The following is an 18,741-nucleotide window of genomic DNA, read 5'->3' as shown; positions in this document are numbered from 1 at the left end:
TATCTAGACGCATATCTTAGCCCTATCTTAACTCCATCTCTAAGTACTTCACCTTAACCTTCAGAGTGACCTAAACATAATACCACTCTTAACCTGTCACTCAAACGCTGGAATAGTGCTTTTAAAAAAGTGGGAGGAAAAATGTCTTATTTTCAGAGGTGTTTCCCTACTTATTTCTGCACATGAAGTTCACATCTGGTCGTTGTAAGAGCAAAAATCCAACATCAAACATGTGAGATGTTACCAAGGTAACATACACACACTGTAAGACACAGCATCCACGCAGTAAGTCAAATAAACAGCTGGTACTTTTTTGTTGCAACGGTTGTTTATGTCAAACGGAAACAAAGGGCGAGGAAATGTTATTGTAAAGATAAGCCTTTCCATCTGAAATCTAACTAATAAAGCATGTGTCACTGTTGACATCAAAACAACAGCACAGAATTGTGTTTGGAGCAACACCTTGATGCATCTGTGTTACAGTAAGTTCCAAAAATTATTTTTTTTAAAAATTAAAAAAATTAAAAAATGCACCATCTCTTTTTAATGAGCTGCCTGTGTTTCACGAAACAGCATTTTCATTTGCTACTGTAATTAGGTTTGTAAAAAAAAAAAGAAAAAAAGAAAGGGTCTTTTGTTCAGCTGCTTTATCATAAAGACATAAAGACATGTTTGGAAGGACTAAAGAGACTCTTCAATGGGAGTTTCAGAACAAATTCTAATATGAGACACAATCACATCCATAATAATACAAAAAAGCAATATCCTAAGTGACCAATACATAAGTATGAGATAAATTTGTAGTTGTAAATCAACCTTTGTAACCCTGTAAAATAAATACACAGCCCATTAAATGTTCATTATTTTCTACAGCATCATCAAATGTAATCAAAACCACCTGGGTCACAGAAGAGCACGCAGCACCGTCCATCTTGAAACTCTACTACACTTTTCAGGACCACCTACCCTGTGATTTGACTCTGCTTAGTGATTGGATTGCCATTGTCCAATCAGATTCAGGTGTAAAAACAGGGCCAAAATTCGTACCTGTAACTTCAGCGTCACAAACAGAGTGGGAACTTTAAGCACTAAGTTCTATGTGTCGTTTTTTTTTTTTATGTTCACAAAAGGAAATCTTTAACCTTGCGATGCAGTTGGATTTCTCTGGCGCATCAGGTTAAATCTTTTCTACACATGTACAAACTTGAATTTTTTCATGCAGATTTACTTTACAGGTTTGCAAAGGTTGATTTACAACTACAACCTTTGGAACTGTTCGTGAACATCACTTTACAAGCTCAAAATCTTATTGACCCATATATGACCAATTCAATAAGACAGGTGCCTCTGTTTTTATATGACGGTGCTGCCAGGAGCTGATGTGTATACAATACAGTATGTGCAGACATGTGTCGAATGCTTTACACATGTGTGTGTGTGTGTGTGTGTGTGTGTGTGTGTGTGTATACATGGGTATACTGGTGAGTATGTGCATCTGGCATGCTTCCTTCCTGTGTGTGTGTGTGTGTGTGTGTGTGTGTGTGTGTGTGTGTGTGTGTGTGTGTGTGTGTGTGTCCTGGGGACTGGGTCATGGTCTTAATCCTGTGTGGGGCTCTTCATCCCCTCTTACTATGACCTATGGGTGCCTGAGGCAATGAGAGAATACAGCAGGAAATACACATCCTCAGTGCTGGCACTTCACTTGACTCCATCGTCAGCTGAGATCATGTTAACAGCGCAATAACCCTGCAGGTTAACGTACTGATTAGTTGTGCTTGTGGCTTACTGAAGGCCAGATTTGACTCAGATCCTGATGCTCTTAGAGAAAAAACCTTTAATACTTACATTTAATCATTTCAGCTGTAAAAGCATTTGCCTTGATAGCATGAACTTATTACTGACATGAGATTTAACTTTAATATAAGGTCTCTATGTCTTTTATTTGGCTTTAATCTATTTCTTGCAAGGTTAGTTTGTCCGACTTATATCTGAGCCTGTCTGCCGATTTCAGACAAAAAAAATCTGACCTGGTGCTCACTGTAAACACCTCCTCACTCACACATTACACTGCAACTCTGAAGTAAACTCTTAGCAGATGGAGACCATTCTAACCCTAGAATGAATTCGAACAGGATGCTGTTGCAAATGCTGGCAAGCAAAAAGTGAGACGCTGTGCCCTGAGGGCCACACAGCCAGCCGCATGTTGGCCCTCCATATCCCTGACATGCAGCCGGGGCCCCATGGAGAAAGCGACATGCCAGAGGTCATATCTCAGCACTAGGAAATAACTAACAGAGAGAGGAAGAACAACACAACAAGCATTCCCCTCGCACCGCTGGCATTCCCAATATCACTTCCCCACAAAAAGATAGGATTTGTTTGCTGATGAACACGTATGAAAAGGAAAACAGAGCCACTTCCAACACACACACACAAACACACACAGGCTCCGTCACAGTGAAGTGATTAATGACTGCTGTCCACTGTGTCTGAAATCACACTGGAGAGACTCCGGTTCACCAAACACCAGGAATTCCTCCCGGGGATGTCCAGTAAAGTCAAATATATTATTTCACAGCAGTAGGGAGGAGGAGGGAGGAGGAGGGAGGAAGTCTGATGACGGAGGGGAGAAACAAGGTGCCAAAGGAGTATGTGAATTACTTAGGGGCATTTTATTATTCTATATATTATCTAATCTGCCCAGGTCTACCCCACTGAGATTAAGGAACTTTCAAAGGAGACCATACCAAGACAGAATCTAAATAAGCATATAGGGGTAAATATGCAGAAAAGCATAGTCAGAATAAAGCATAGAGTACTTTTAAAGTTACTTTTCTTTCTTTTTCAGTTTTCACCTTAATCATCTCTAGGGACTTTGGGGACAAATAGCCATTGCTATCATTTCTGCTTCAGCAGTAGAAATGCAAGTGGTATGTGTATGGGAGAGACATAAGGAAGCAGAATAAGGGGAGACAGAACGCCATCTTTAATCACTCAGCCAGCGGCAGCGGCATAAACTGAAGCAGCCCTCTGCACTAAACAGGATGAAATAAATTACAGTCCTGAAGGAATTTGCAGGCCTAAATCAGTACCCGGTCAGTCCATCAAGATGGATTGTCCAGAATAAACAGACACAAAACAGAGAGATTCACACACAGCTATGAGATGTACTGTTTGTGGCACTAATTGTACTTTCCCACCGGATCGAAACAATTTGTTATTGTGTTGTTTGTAAATGAGGTCATGCTAACTTCACCTCTTGCACCTCGTGCACAATATTGTTGGGTCTTTGGTTTAATTTTGTTGTACATTTAAATCAAATCAAATCATTTCTATCTCAGCAGTCCTCCGCAGATTTCCTCACTCTCCTTAATCAAGCCGTTTCCTCCGTCAGCACATCCCTCTCCTGCTCCCCTCAGTGGCAGCTCTGTTGAAGGGTCATGTCTGCGAAACTAACACAGCAAACCGAATATGACAGGCACCGTAATCAACACACCAACTCACTTTAGTGTCCATTTAAAAGAATGATTACTGAAACACGAGGGCTGCTTTCATTTAGCTAATATTCAACTCTGCATGCACTGGACAAAAAGATGAAAAAGAAATGACAGTGAGTTAAGAGCAGAAGTAAATCTGTCACTTTTTTTTTTCTCTGTCATATAAAAATAAATCACCCTTCTCTTTTCTTTATGTTACACACACAGGATAGTTAACGTACAAGTGCTGGCTCTGTCTTTAGACATAGAAATATGTAATTAATAAGTGTGGAGCCATGAAACCATAAAAAGACAAAAGCTATATCTCACAGGAAAGTCCCCTGTCTTTATGAGTGAGAACATGTACACCCCCGGCCTGCCAGCTCTTTAACTGCAGGGTCTAGACACCCATTCTCCACACAGACAACCTTCAAATATAAAGGAGGGACTCTTGTTAAAAGGAGGAAACAACCATTAAACATACAGCTACAATAATGAGATCAAGCAACAGTTCATCGCACTGTCTTCCTGTCCAAATCTTTTAAAAATCGCTCCTGGCCCTGTCTTTTGCCCTGTAGAGGGATCTTGTAATAGCAGGCTGAGTTATATTTCTTTCATCTCCAGGAGATCCACCACCACCACCGTCTGCACTGTCTCCTCCGACTGCACCCCGGGGGCCTCCTACGAGGTGTCAGCAGCACATGATGTCTTTTATAGCCTCCGGTTAAAATGGCCATGTTTGTGGGCTATTTGTGTGTCGGAGAAAAGGTGAGGTTACTACAGCCCAAAGACTCTAGTTAAAGCTTTGTATATGCACACACAGTCCGTGTGAAACTGGCATTGCTTTCTGACAACGACGGAGCCAAAATGGAGGGCACCGAGTCCACTCCAGCTCTGTTGTTTCGAGTTAAAGTGGCCGCTGTCTCTCCAGGCAGCCCTGTTAAAAGCAATCTATTAAGAGAAACAAGGCCACAAGGTCAGTGGGTGCTCCTTGTGCAAACTAGAGCACATGTATGTTTAAGCATGCTCCACTGTATTAGACTCCTCTTGGGTCCATTGTATTAAATGGAGGAGTGTAACGGAGGACACAGACCTGAAGGTGGGTGGTCGTGCACAGTGTTACTGAGTTTCATGAGAATATGGTGGGAAGACTGCTAGTGACTGGCTGACCTGCCGTAATATACACACAGGCTGAGGTCTCCACATGTGTTGGCTTGCCTGTTTAGACATCCTAATTAATACTCCAAATGTGCAAAACAACAGTTGTGCACATGGTGGAGACGTGGCTTGGCCAGTGCTTACACCCCCGTCTTAATGGTGGTGTTGTTGGTGGTGGTATGGGGGGGCTGGGATGGTGAGTTTCACAATGTCTTTAATGTGCAATTTCAAACGGCACAGGACCATAAATCATCTGGGCCTGCTTTTTAAAAAAACACCTGCCTTGCAACTGTCAAAACTCTAATGGCAGAGGTTACTATATAAATCACGGTGAGCTGTAATTTTCAATATCTGAGAAATGATTACACTCAGCATCTGTCAGTGAATGCTATTTTAATGACCGCTGCTGCACTTAAGACCCCTGTATAACCGTTTCGCCATCTTGGTCTATGCCGTTAAAGTGTCTCCTGAGTGATGTGGCGGTTGCTCGCTCTGTCACACTGGGTTTTCATCACGGCTCTTAAGAATATCCAGCAGTCCGCTGACCCCAGTTCCCAACCCCCACACACTCATTTTCTCTTTCCTTTTCTTTTGTTTTCTTCCATTGTTTAATCTCAGGCAGAGATGGAGATGAGGGGCTCAATCTGACCAGCACTCTACATCGTATTCACACATCAAAAACTCAGTCAAAGCACCATCCCTTCATCCTAGTAGTAGTCTTTAAAAATGACATGCAACTCCTATTCAGGATCACTGTTCCATCCTCGCAGCAGTCTCAGGTCAACACCAGTTTTCATGAACATAGCTGTACTAACAAAGCTAAGAGTCTACAGTCATGTAGCAGCTCTGTGACACTGCGCTGTACTGCACTTAGACATGCTCACAGTGACAACGCTGACATGCTGATGCTAAGCAGGTTTGATGTTTAGCACTTTCAACATCTTAGTTTAGCATGTTAGCCTTCTAAAGTGTGCTAATTACCTGATAATGGCGCCAAGTAAAAAGTTCCTACAATTCATCGTGAAGGGAACATGAATGTGTGCACAAAATCTGATGACAGCTATTGAGACATTTAACTTAAAATCACAGTTGTCAACTGCATGGTGGCGCTAGAGGAAGAGTCAGGGGAACACCAAACTCCACAGCGTTCATCCACTGGGAATCATGAATGACTGTGCCCATCCATCAAAAAGTCACTGAGATATTTCAGACTGCACCAAAGTGGTCCACCCACCCACAGACAGACCAACAGTGCCATCCCTTCTGCCATGCTGGTAGGGTGTCTAAATAGAGGACAAGAGCTGACAGTGACGTAAAGATTAGTGACATTTACATCCATTTCTCAATCTATGACCAAGTAAACAATACTATCGAAAGTTCTTAGCTGGCTGGGCCATTCCTTTCAACCTACAGCATCCTTCAGAAAGCCGTTCAGCACAGATGCTTCTTGTTATCTTTTTAATGAAGTATGGTCAAAGACTGCTCGAATAGGCTGCAAAACAGCGGGGCTCCAAGATGAAGGGCCGCTTATGGAACTAACCTGTCAACCTCGAAGAGACTCCTTGACTTCTCCAGAGCTATTATAAACATACCGTTCCTGCCATTGTCCTTGAGTTTTTTGGCAGAAAACCTCAAAAGACAAGTAAACATTCTGTCCAGTCCCGGGGTGTCTTTGTAGTTGACATACAGAACTAAATAATGAGCCATTTGTTCAAATTTGATTAAAGCTCCATGGCTCTCAAGCTGACTGCCTCTGTCATCTCTTCTATGAAAAATACAGTAACTATGAAATTGAACCACTACCTAACATGTGCATATGATACTGCTTAGATAACAGGATTTATTCTGCAATGCTAGACAAAGGGCGGCCTCTTATAGAACCCACTAGATTGTCGTTAAAATTCTCATTTTCTATAGAGAAAACAACAGTTTTCTCTATAGAAAATGAGAATTTTAACATATAACGTTAAACGGATCTTTAATTTCAGTTGCGTGTTGCATTGTAGGACAGTGTAAATAAATCAATAAGACTCCACATTTAAAGAAAGAGAATGCTATCAAGTGCAAAAGATGAAATTCAATTGATATGCATTGTGCAACAATGGTGGCAGAAATCTTAGGACAGATATCACAAAACCAATGAAACCAATGAAATCAAACCTATCTGACTGGCAAGATACCAAAGAGCTGAGATGGAAAGTCATTTGGGTGAATTAACTTTTTAACTACTAAAATGCCAGCTCTGCTTTTGTGTGTGTTCCTATAGTGTGGGTTGAGCAGGATGTGTAACCTGCCCTGTAGCCTCACACTGCTTTTCCCCTTCACTGCTGTGCAACCTGAGGCAGGACAGGGTAGTTTGGGTGTAATTCCCCCTCTCCTCCTATGCACATGGTCCATGTTAAGAGACATGAAACCGCTGAAGCCCCGGAACAATAACCTCTTTTCTTGGAGCTCACAGGTTCCTCTCATCTTAAGCTGGCCTCCCTCCCCCGGCATTCACGTTCAGTGCCTCCACCAACTGTTTCTTTTGTGACTGAACCAAGCAGTGATGTGTAAATCCCACTTACATCCGTTTTTCCTTTAGCCAATGATAGAGAAAGTAAATTTAAAAAAAAAAAAAAAAAAACTGATTTGCCTCAATACTTTGGGCGAAAGACTATATGAGGCAGCGCTTGCTTTTTAATGGCTGGGTTCTGGTCTCAATCAAACACTGGACATCTGGATCGTATCTCCCTACCTCTCCCCCCATGCAATCAGAAACTGTGGAACTGTGCTCTCCACGGGACAAAATGTGGGAGCAACATGTCGTTAGAGTCCACTGATTTCAGAGAACATCTCTGACAAGGAGGAGGATGATGTGGAGATGCCAAAAAGGCCAAATCATACTGAGTGCCAAACAGATCAGTCATCTCCCACACCATTCTTTCAAACATTATTCCAGGTCCAATTTCAAACTCTGGTCTGTGCCCAAGTGCCTGAGGGTGACACAGTTCAGACTAACATATGGCAAAATATCATACGATATGAAATAAGGCAGCCATTATTCTAACCCCCCCCACACACACACACACACAGACACACACACACACACACACACACACCAGGTGAAAAAGAATAAAGTGATATTAGCCAAAGTCAAAAGGTGAAATACTTTCATATTCTTCACACCACACTCAATGTCTTCTGTTTGTTTCACTGTAATTAACAGTTTTCTTTCTCAACTGTAGCCAGTGCTCTTAAAGATGAATAAATAACTGGAACAAATGTTTTAGCTACTGAAATCAGCGTCCACACTAGGTACTGCAACAGAGTCAAAGGATGTGGGGACCTAAAAAGAGCACAAGGTTTCATTGCATTGCAAAAGCAGGGTCAGGACAATTACCATTCAACAGGGGCCTGCGGTGCAACATACAACTAAAACCAACATAAGGTTCCTATGTGCATGCCATTATAATTGACTGACTGCTTGCTAATCCTACCACACTTTGAGAAACTGATCCAGTGCCACCTCACTTATCACCGCTGGCCGCCTCTTTCCGACACTTTAATCACCCCTTTTTTGTACACATTTAGGGCGCAGCTAGTTGCTTTCCGTCTCCCCACACATCATTTTGCTGTGTGTCTGCAGCCCACTGGGGCCTCAGGGGTCATAAACATGTGGAGGGGGGGTTAAAAGTTTGCTGGAGTGTTTGGCCCCACTCAGGGACACCTCAGGGCACTGCTGATTGTTGTGTCTGTTCAACAGTCACACAGCCTACAGGTTTATTTTTTGTTGCTGGACGCTGGTGTAAATATCCTGCATGGTAGGACTGGAAATGTATAAAGTGACTCCCAGTGAGCCTCTCCAGCTGTTGTCATAACATAATCACCCATACAGAGAGATGGCCACTCATTCATGCTGTTGTCTGATAATGTCTCTTTTTCTCACACACTTTCTCCCAGCTGTTTTTCTTCTTACTATGACAAATGAGGATGTGAAAGTGTCAGGACTTATTTGCACATCATTCCCATGTGCCTTGACTGAGGAGAAGCAGCGACTTGTTTTGGACTGAAGTACAGCACAAAGTTGAACTGGTAAAGACAGGAGTTGTTGACCTTTACTAGGTTACACCCATGGTTGGCTATGCCATGAGCACAGGTGAGAACACAAAACAAAAGAATGGTGAGGACTTCTGGTCTGCAGACCTGTTACAACAACCCGATTTGACATCAACATGTGGCCTGCATCTCTTCTCTTACTGATTTAAATAATTCACTATACTGAGCCTACACCAGGTTTCAAACGCCCCCCAAGTCCCTCCTTTACAGCAGATGGATCAGCTCTCAAAATACAAAGGCCCACAAGTGGTTCCAGAGTGGCCGTCTTTGTTCAGCTTCCAACCAATAAACACTTCTTAAAAAACTTTAAATAAATTCTTTCAGAGTAAAACAACAGAAGAAGAAAAAGGTGTGAAATATTCTGCTGATATCAACAAGGCCACGATGTGAAGAGCTGAAGAGTGCAAGCTTGACTCTGGACTTTCATCTTGATTCACCTCTTTCAGTGGCTTTGAACTGGTATTCACTTACACTAAGGGGGCAATCACATTCAGCCGTGGCTATTGGCAACACTGCCGATTATAACATAATCTTCCTCATGACTCCCCCCTCTCACCTATTGCACGTGTGGAATGTCAATATGTATGTAAGGTGCATACCTGAGCATGTGTGCCCTGAGCGTGCAATTATATCGCAGCAGGGTTTTTAATTCCGACATGATGCATAGTTACAAGACCATAACACGTACAAATAATAATTTCATTACATTGGCCCGTGCTGTAATTACAGTGCTTGTACAGTTCAGCACTTACACAGACGGTCCTGACAAAGCCCCAGGTGAGATTAAATTCTCAGTTTATCATTTGCTGCTTTCTATGTCAACATAGTATTTTTCAGCCGTTAATAATGCTCGATTCAACAGAAATTATATCATGCTGTGAAGATAGGAAGCGAGGTGGTTACAGCCCAAGGGTGTGATAGAGACACGGGCACATAATGGGCACCATGATTTACAGTTTCGGTAGAGCTTCATTATGCACTTTCTGAATACCAGAGTAAATTGAAAAAAGGGGAATTTTTTAGCTGTTACCATGGGCAAAACAAAACAGCTTCAGAAGACAACAACACCTGTCCAAGCTATGCAGGTCTGTAGTTGCAAAAACAGGCATCCATACTGAGGTTTCTCAGCTATGTGTCTCTGAATCCAAAGGCCAAGCCCCAGTGAGGACACACCACTGCAGACTGCTCTATTGTCTGTGGCGGTGAGTGTGTATTGTGCATTGATGCACTGGTGTGAAACTGTGAAGATAAGACTATCAGTTGCCAAACAGCATTGCATTCAAATAAAATCAAACCAGGAAAACAAGAAAATCAGAAAAATTTCCAAAGGGAAATAATTGCTTTGGTAAGACATTTAATTTAAAAGGTTGCTGACAAAGGAAACAAATAATTTACCATTCTAAACACTGGAGGAAGTTTCAAACCAAAACCTGACAATGCACTAAATACTGTATGTCAATACTGCTGAATATCTGTTTCTGGTTTTGTATTTGAAAACAAGATTTCTTCATCTGGACTGGAGATTTGTCAGAAAGAGCAAAGTATCGACACTAAATACACTTTCCAGATATTAAACTTATCTGTAGGTCAGTGACTCTGTTGGACCTCAGAGTTGAACTGTTTTACATCTAGAAGTGATCTATGGTGAATATGTTTATGGGCAATGAAGAGGGAAAAGTTAATTAGGATGGTGTTGGGTGACAAAACAGTTTCCAAATAATGCATTTTAGGCTTTTAAAGAAATGTGCACATGAGACGCCCACATTTTGTGATTTTATCCAATCCACTCCAAATCCCCTTGGAATTGATCTGTTTTTGCTTATGGACAAAATGCTGCAGCCACCAACAGCTGATGGAAGACAGGGCAGTGTAACAAGCTGCAGCTGAGGGGCGTGATAAAGACAAATATAACCCCTCTGCACTGAAAAACAAGCAAACTACTGTTACTGCAGTTAGCGTAACCTAGTTTACCCGAGACAACTGCCACCCTGACCTAAACAAGCAGCTGAAAAGTGTATGGAAAGATGGACAGGTACCACATCAGGTCACAGTTCCCTGTTAATGTCTCTACTAACATATGAACAAACAGTGGAGATCCCACAAAGAAAAATACAGACACCTCTGAGGAACTTTCAAGATGGATTTAGAGTTTTTTCAAGAAGTTACTCAGCACATAGTGTTGTTAAAAATATGCACTTAAAAAACATTTTCAAGCAATCTTCATTACTAATAAGAATATTATTATAAAAACACAATTTATTCCAGCTCAACTGAAACACCCAATTTACAGACGTACCTTACATTTACTTTTGGAAAGCTTTTGATTATAATTTTTATATCGCATGGTCCAGTCAGAAGAATTTGGTGCTACTTTGGCCATTTTCCATCCTCCCTAAAAATGGATTTCACCGCAGAAGCTCGGACCTAAAATTCTTAGTTTAGCTAAGCAGTATAAGCCCCTCTGGGTTACACTACCTCACATACATGGTATAATGATATCACTGAATTTATGATCTGTTGAAATCTTAAACAGAAGGCCTACTACAATATTCCTCGTCTCTGAAATCTGGCCGCAGAGTTACTTGATCAGGTTTTGAGAGATTACTAAAAGTCACAGTGCCGCCAAAGCTCATCAGAGTGACACTCTGCCACTTTTTTCTCCAAATGAAGAAATAATAGAATGAATGTTTCAAATATGGCTTCATTTGCCCCTCATTACTGATTGGCTGGAAAAGTGTGGTGTTACTCAGTGTGAGCCACTTTGTTTATTTCCCATTCACAGAGCCAGAGCTGTGTAGGAACACCAGGTTGTTTTCCAGCACACACATAACAGACAACTAGTGGACCATGAAGTGTATTCACTGAATTTGACAAAAAGTGCATCGGATTAGAATCGCTTTCTTCACCTTCAATACTGCTTTCGTCTTACAGCCCATCTTTTCCAGTGTTTTTCCAGGTTTTAGAGAACACCGAAGACGCTCGAACAGATTCAACGATGCAAATTCTCCAAATTGTCAGATAGTAAGCAGCTGTTTGCAAAATTTAAAATAGCCACAGGGCCTTGCACACACCCGGCACACACCGGCACAAACCGGCACACACCCAGCACACACCCAGCACACACCGGCACAAACCGGCACACACCGGCACACACCCAGCACACACCGGCACAAACCCGCACACACCGGCACACACCCAGCACACACCGGCACACACCCGGCCGAGGAGACAGACAGACGGGATCAGGTGACATGAGCATGAGTCATAGGGATTTCCAACAAAATCACAAAATCAAAAAGATAATATGGTATCTGCCTACAGAAATTATTTCACACCAAAACTACAGAATAAATACAAAACACATTTTAGTGCTCTTTAATCTCTAAGTAAAGGTTTGAAAGTATGCAGGGAGAGGTTTGAAAGAGCAGAAGAGGTTCTGGGAGAGATCAGGGCAGAGTAAGGACTGTAAATGTTTTGACACAAAACAAATATGAATTTATATGATCCACGCTTTTATATTTAATTCAGTTTTATGGAGATGCTAAAACTCAGATAATGGAACGTGACAGAGCACATTACCACCACTTGGCTGGCAATGAGGGAAAAGTTGGAGACGAGAACGATGGGTTGCACAATCTTAGCAATCAGTGTGCAAAACACCCGCACTGCACACACTTTCTTGTCCAGTTGTTGAGTTAAAAATTGTATAGATTTCTGCCTCCAAAAGACTCACAGCTCTTTAAATGAAAAACATTGGGCCCAAAGATGTTGTGCTTTTTATAAATCTAAAATTATTCAAATGTTTTTTTTTTAATGGGAGCAGACAAGTGTTGCACAATCTTATACCAATGTGAACATTTATTTATTAAAGCAACAGTTGAAATAAAATAATTTAATTAAATAATTTACATGGGGACTAAGATGGTGCAACACTGCAAAATGAATCTTGTAAAAAAAAAAAAAGTTACGATTTAGAAACAACCAAATTAGCAGTTTTCCATTACAGTGTTGCTAACTTTATGAGTAGAGATCACTCTATAAAGTCCAGTCACAATTTTTCCCTTACATATTGATGCATGGTTAATTCTAAAACATAATAAATCGTATTATATCTATGTATGTGTATTGGTAATGTTGTGAAAGTGATAAAGGTGTGTTATCATCCCATGAGGTAATCTGTACTATCTGCGTAGTATAAAACAATGTACAGTCAAAGTAAATCTAAAAAAAATGTATATTATTTTGCTTTACTTAAGTCATTAATAAGGTTTGCATGAAGCGCATCGTTTCCTGACTCAGCATCATCAAATTAGCCAAAACAATCACAGTCATGATTATACTGTATCAGGCCAGGTCTATCTTCACTGCAATTAGAAATTCATTTAAAGTTAGTTTAAAAGCTCTTCTTCACTTCATTCACCGTGCATTTCCCCGCTGGCAGAATCACCACATTATAAAAAGGTTGGTGCTTTGCTGAAAACTAATGTGGTCCTAACTCTAAATGAATTGCACAGCTTGTTTCATGCTCACAACGCTTCATGCCACAGTATGCACATAGCCGTGAAAACAGAGCCTCTAATCTGAACATCAGTACATGTGATCCAAATATTTTGGGAAAGTGAAACTAATCACAGACTCCGCAAAAGGCTGAGTGAGAGTTCCAGTACAGCCTAACATCAGCCACAAGAGAGTCATTAATTAAAAAGAAACACAACTACACTGACTATTACAATGTTCTATTTGTACAGCAAGGTAGATAGACTTAGCAAAACCCATATGTCACGAAAGAGATATTGATAATTTGTGGTTGCGTGTCAGGTTTTCAGCCCACTTACTCTCTCTCCTTCTCGGTGAGTCTGTCAGTGATGGTGTCCTTGATGGAGGAGCGTGAACCTTTGTGGATCACTGGATATCTAAGAGGGATCTGCAGGAAGCACGAGATCATCAGGACCAGGTGTGCAGTGTAACCCAGGGCGACTGCCACGCTCCCATCATCCTTCGCTGCAGGACATAAAGTCAAAAAGCGGCTCCAGTAAGTCACACATTCAATAGAGTTTTGTTCAGCAGAAAAGAAATGTTTTTTAAGGCACCACACAAAACCTGAGAGCGTGTAATCTAATGCAAATTAAATTCAACTGGCACAATTTTAATCACCCCGAGTAAGTATTTTATCATATTAAAACCTTCAAAGCTTTTTGTTTGGAATGTACTTTCATTACAAAATAAATTATGTTTACATAAACCGTGTCCACATCTTGTGAATCCAAACAAAAACGTATAAACATCCAACCAGAAATAGCTTGGTATTGGTATCCAAGTATTCACAGGAGGAAGAGCAGTTACAATCATGTGGGAAAGTGTTTCTAAAGTGATACAAAATGTGGCACGGCGTATATATTATCGGAAACATTGGCTGCAGTCAGATACCCAATTTCTTTGAGATATGTGCTTGAGAAGCAAAAGCATCACGTATAACTCTCCCCTCGGAGCCCAAATAACTTGAAGGGTGGAAAACTGGATGCCTCTGAGAACATTTTCTGACAGGGAAAGAAACAGCAAACCATCTCGCTTTAAGCACAAGAAATGGTTTCAAGACAACGCGCTAAGTGGTTTCACATTCTCCAACAGCAGCAGGACACTGCTTGAGGCAAAGACTTGAAATCACCGTGGTTTTTATCTTAATGCTTTGAAAAAATAGACCATGGCAGTAGTGAGTGGTGGACTCTTTGGCTGTGTGTTTCAATGTAACACAAAACTGAAGTACCTGGAGTAAACAGCTTCCTGACCTTTGCTCCATTTGGATGATGTGTCACACTAACAGGAATATTAGGTCAACTAAAGGACATGCCACCATAAACGACACCTTAGGGTGCAACTGGAGACTGCTGATACCTGGTCAGTCTGAGCTGACAAGGTAGGCTTAGTTTAAATGTAAGATGGACTTTAGTGCCACCCTGCTCCACTTTGACCCTCGGTGGGATTAGGACTCCAACTAACTCTGACCCTGGTCTCTAATGTGGAACATCCTCCCTGTAGGCCTTTTTTTAAACTGACTTTGACACTCATGCAGGCAGTTCTGGACTTGAACAGGCTCCTCTCTGGGGTAGACCTCACACTAATGAGAGCAGGGGTCAGCAAGAGGGTAAAATGGAGGGGTAAAATGCATGCTTCTCCATGCTGTCATCTCTATAAAAAGGTCTCTACCTGTTGTTCAGGCCTTTGCAAGATGTTTGATGGTCACAGCTGTTAGAGAGTGAATATTAATTGGAATTGCATTCCACAAACTACAAGCCACCCAACCAAGTGGAAGGGCATATGGGAAAAGGGAGTTAGCAGTAGATGCAATAGGGTGTTCCCTGTTAGCCCTTTTATCTCCTGCCACAGCACATGCTCAGTCGTTTACTCACTGCTAGGTGTCCACCTATGCAGGACTGGCAGGCAGAAGCAGACACAGGTCTCCACCTTATGGGAACAAGTGATAGCTGCAAACACAAACGGGCTAGCTGTCACTACTGTGCACTTCTGTGTGCTCTTAAAAGATGTTAACAGGTGGAGTGTGACAGCGGGGAGCGGAGGAGATTGGGAGTGGTATTTTTGAATTATGGGTTCAGAGGCCTGCTCGATCTCACCAGCTGTGAGGAAGCGGGGCTTGAGAACGCTGGGTGGACAGTGGCGGGTGTGTTCTCAGTATCAGACAAGTGCTGCAGACCAAAGCTAATCATTCATTACCCATTCAGTCAGACCCTCCTTCAATTCATCCTAGCAACTGAGAAGTCATTAAGTCATCAAGTCTGCCTTGCTGTGACAGCAAATCCCATTTATCACGACACATACAGCGTGACCCTTATTCTAACCTACCCCCCCACCAAAAAAATGATAACAAGGGCTTTGTGCTGTAACTGCCTGCTGACAAAACTTTTTTTTTTTTTTAAATGTTCTGTTGACTAATACTGTGTCTTTGATATCCAACCATGTGGTTTTCGCGGCTGGGGTGGTGGAACCAGAGACTTCTGACAAGACTCTAAAAGACTGTGGTGGTGCTGAAAAACTCCTCCATCAGCAGCCAACAAAAGATCAGAAAGGCCAAGTGTTCAAAAAGCAGAAGAATGCAACACAGCCTACACAGCCTTCATGTTGGGCTCCAAACTTTTCACATATTCTCTCTTATTTTCCTTAAATTCATTCATTTATTTATTTATTTATTTATTTGCTCGATCTGTACGGACTCATCCAATTCATTGTTGGCACTTTGTATTAGAGCAATACTTAACAGTTAATTAGGGTTCTAACCCCACTGAGGTAGAACCCTATTGTTTTTGCTCAGGTTTATTATTATCATTATTCTTGGATTAAAATATTCTTTCTTTTTTTTAGAGTGCTGATGAAAAAAGTTGGATTTAATTTAATGTCAGGAGAAAAAAAAAAAACAAACAAAAATAAACAACAAACAACACAGTTTGTGCATGTGTCTGTTAATTGGCATTCAAATACTGTCTCCGTCGTAACCTGCTGACTCATCTCACATATTTCAGGAAAGATGTCATGTGTGGGTAAACTGTGATTTTGAATGTATAGAGCTAGCCAGAGTGAAGGAGGCTATCAACCTTTGCCAGCTAGTAAAACTAAAGTGACTCACTATTAATTATACAATTATGTAATTATGTCTTTTATGCATTAAAATTACATACCAGTAATTATACGCACACAGAATGCTGTAATTGCCATCTACAGTATCCAAAATGATATCATAGATACTATCATAGATACTATGATCTATGAGATCATTTGCCTTCAAACAGTAAAATGTTTAATTGCATTGAAGCTAAGACAAAACATTTGTTCTGCGTGCCTTTACCACCGCTTATCCTCGTCTAACCCTGAAGCACATAAGCAGGCAGATGATGAATTACCTTGAAAGTCTTCAGAGTTTGGCAGCTTCACTCCACAGATGACATAATCTGACTGATTAGCCTGTGAATTTAAATAAGAGGTTTCATATTAAAGATGGTCAGACAGCAGAAACAGATGCACACAAGATGAAAACCTATGTGGGACAGCACGTCATCTTTGCTGCTGACACAGGAACGCACTCTAAATCATTCAGCCATTGTCTCGTGGTTTCAGCATTTAAAGTATTTAGTTTGTTTGCCAACAGAAAACTGACCAATCAGAGAAGCAAGTTAAACAGAGACGTGATGATCTTCTGAAGTGGCACTGAAATTTAGAATTAAAAACTGCTTTACAATAAAATAGGGTGCTGTTGCACACATTACTATCTGCACCATTTCTGCTTTATCAAAGCCTTGGTTGTGTAACCAGATAATTCAATGCAGTTGCCCTGTCAACAATGTGTTGTGCAGCAGGGTACCATCAGGTCCAACTCACCACATCAATGGGATAGATGTAGGAAAGCTCAGAGAGGAGCTGACGACAGCGGAAGGTGAGCTGGGCGTTGGACTTGAGAAACTGCTCTCTGGGGAGACAAAACCAGACACAAGGACAACACGATGAGACAGGAGCTGGAGTTCAGGGTGGTGGACACTGGGAGTGGCAGGGCGAAGGAGAGGCTAGAGAAAGCGCAGGCTGAGATCGTACAGGAACGAGTGTAGCTGGAAGAAAACAGTAGAACTCAACCAGGCTAGCTACAACTCCACTGGGACCTTCTGTAAGGCACAAAGGTAATTAAAGTTACAGAAAATATGAACGATTAATGATGAACAGAGAGGACAGTTTATGTACGCTGCATAATGGTGTGTGATAGGAGGTTAATGTCGGTCTAAGACCTGTCTGCTTTTTGTCTAGGCCACGCCTGGATGAGATCTAATTGAGCAGCAGTGAGTTATATTAAATTTACTGTTAAAAAAATAAGGAAAATAACACAACTGCTAAATTACAAGCCATTTTATAACCAGAGCAGGACAGTCTCAGTTAGCTTCGCTGGGTCCACCAACCCCAGTTTATCACATTATCAAAACAGGCTGGACACATTCAGCAATTATGACCCGGGAGTGGAGAAGTCTCAGTGTTTGCCCTCGTAGTTTTCACTGTCGACTCTGATTACATGTTGTTTTTGGTGCAGTAAAATATTCTCTTTGTACAAGACACACAATGTTATGCACCAGTGAGATATTTAAAAAAAAAAATACAAAAAACATTTTGATATTTCTTGTTATTGCTTAAGTAAAAACCAGTCAATATGTGACCAGAACAACTGGTGAAACAAGTTGTAAAATACCAACACATACAGTCTGAAAATATACCGAAGAATTTCAGACTTTTGAGAGGAAAATAATAAATTTCCCTGATTTCTCCTGTTTAGTATAAAAAAAAAAATCTCAAAATTCCACAGTATTCCAGAAATTTCATGTAGAGACTCTATGTGCTGTATTATAATCAAGTCTTCTTGCTCATGTAAATGGATGTTTCTACCTGAAGCTGTCTGAAACATTGTGTGCTGTATGTCTCCACAGCGTCCAATAGCAATATAGTATCAGTGAGAAACCTGTGTGAACCTATTTGCAGTAATAAGTCACACACTTTCTAAATTTAAAACAAGGCTGTGGCTGTACTAGAGACAAATGGGTAAAGTATATGGAATGAGTATAAAGGAAATGTAACACAAATCTAGTTACTGAACTGTGTTACATCCACAATTCAAATGGCTTTCTGAATATGTATTTATCATAATGCCTGTGACTGTTTATGTTTATGAGTAACACAGCAACATTCCCTAGTTTAACTGTGTATGTGTGTGTGTGTGTGTGTGTGTGTGTGTGTGTGTGTGTGTGTGTGTGTGTGTGTGTGTGTGTGTGTGTGTGTGTGTGTGTGTGTGTGTGTGTGTGTGTGAACGAGACTCTCTCTCCGGATGTCCTGTACAGTACTTACACCACTTCTTGTGGGTAATAGTTCATCATTTCATGCAGATGAAAAGAGATTTTAGGTGGAAAACGGTAAGTGAATGTGATGCATCCTCTCATCCATCCTCCTCGCCTTTGACATGAATTGTGGT

At 41.2% G+C, this 18,741-nt stretch overlaps 1 protein-coding gene across 1 annotated transcript in view; it reads right to left on the bottom strand.

Moving 5' to 3' along the window:
• The window catches only part of uvrag (UV radiation resistance associated), an 85,894-nt gene that overhangs the window by 36,100 nt on the left and 31,053 nt on the right, over nt 1-18,741 (bottom strand). The window contains exons 10-12 of the mRNA XM_022746078.1: nt 17,118-17,205; nt 16,643-16,703; nt 13,568-13,733 (exon numbers count right to left, since the gene is read on the bottom strand). Of these exons, the coding sequence (XP_022601799.1) occupies nt 13,568-13,733; nt 16,643-16,703; nt 17,118-17,205 (315 nt within the window). The remainder of the gene's footprint in view (nt 1-13,567; nt 13,734-16,642; nt 16,704-17,117; nt 17,206-18,741) is intronic.

The sequence above is a fragment of the Seriola dumerili genome, unplaced genomic scaffold, assembly GCF_002260705.1.
Source record: "Seriola dumerili isolate Sdu_G_001 unplaced genomic scaffold, Sdu_1.0 BDQW01000091.1, whole genome shotgun sequence".
Lineage (NCBI taxonomy): Eukaryota > Metazoa > Chordata > Actinopteri > Carangiformes > Carangidae > Seriola > Seriola dumerili.
Note: the sequence above shows the minus strand (reverse complement) of the source record. Positions and strands in the feature narration are given on the sequence as shown.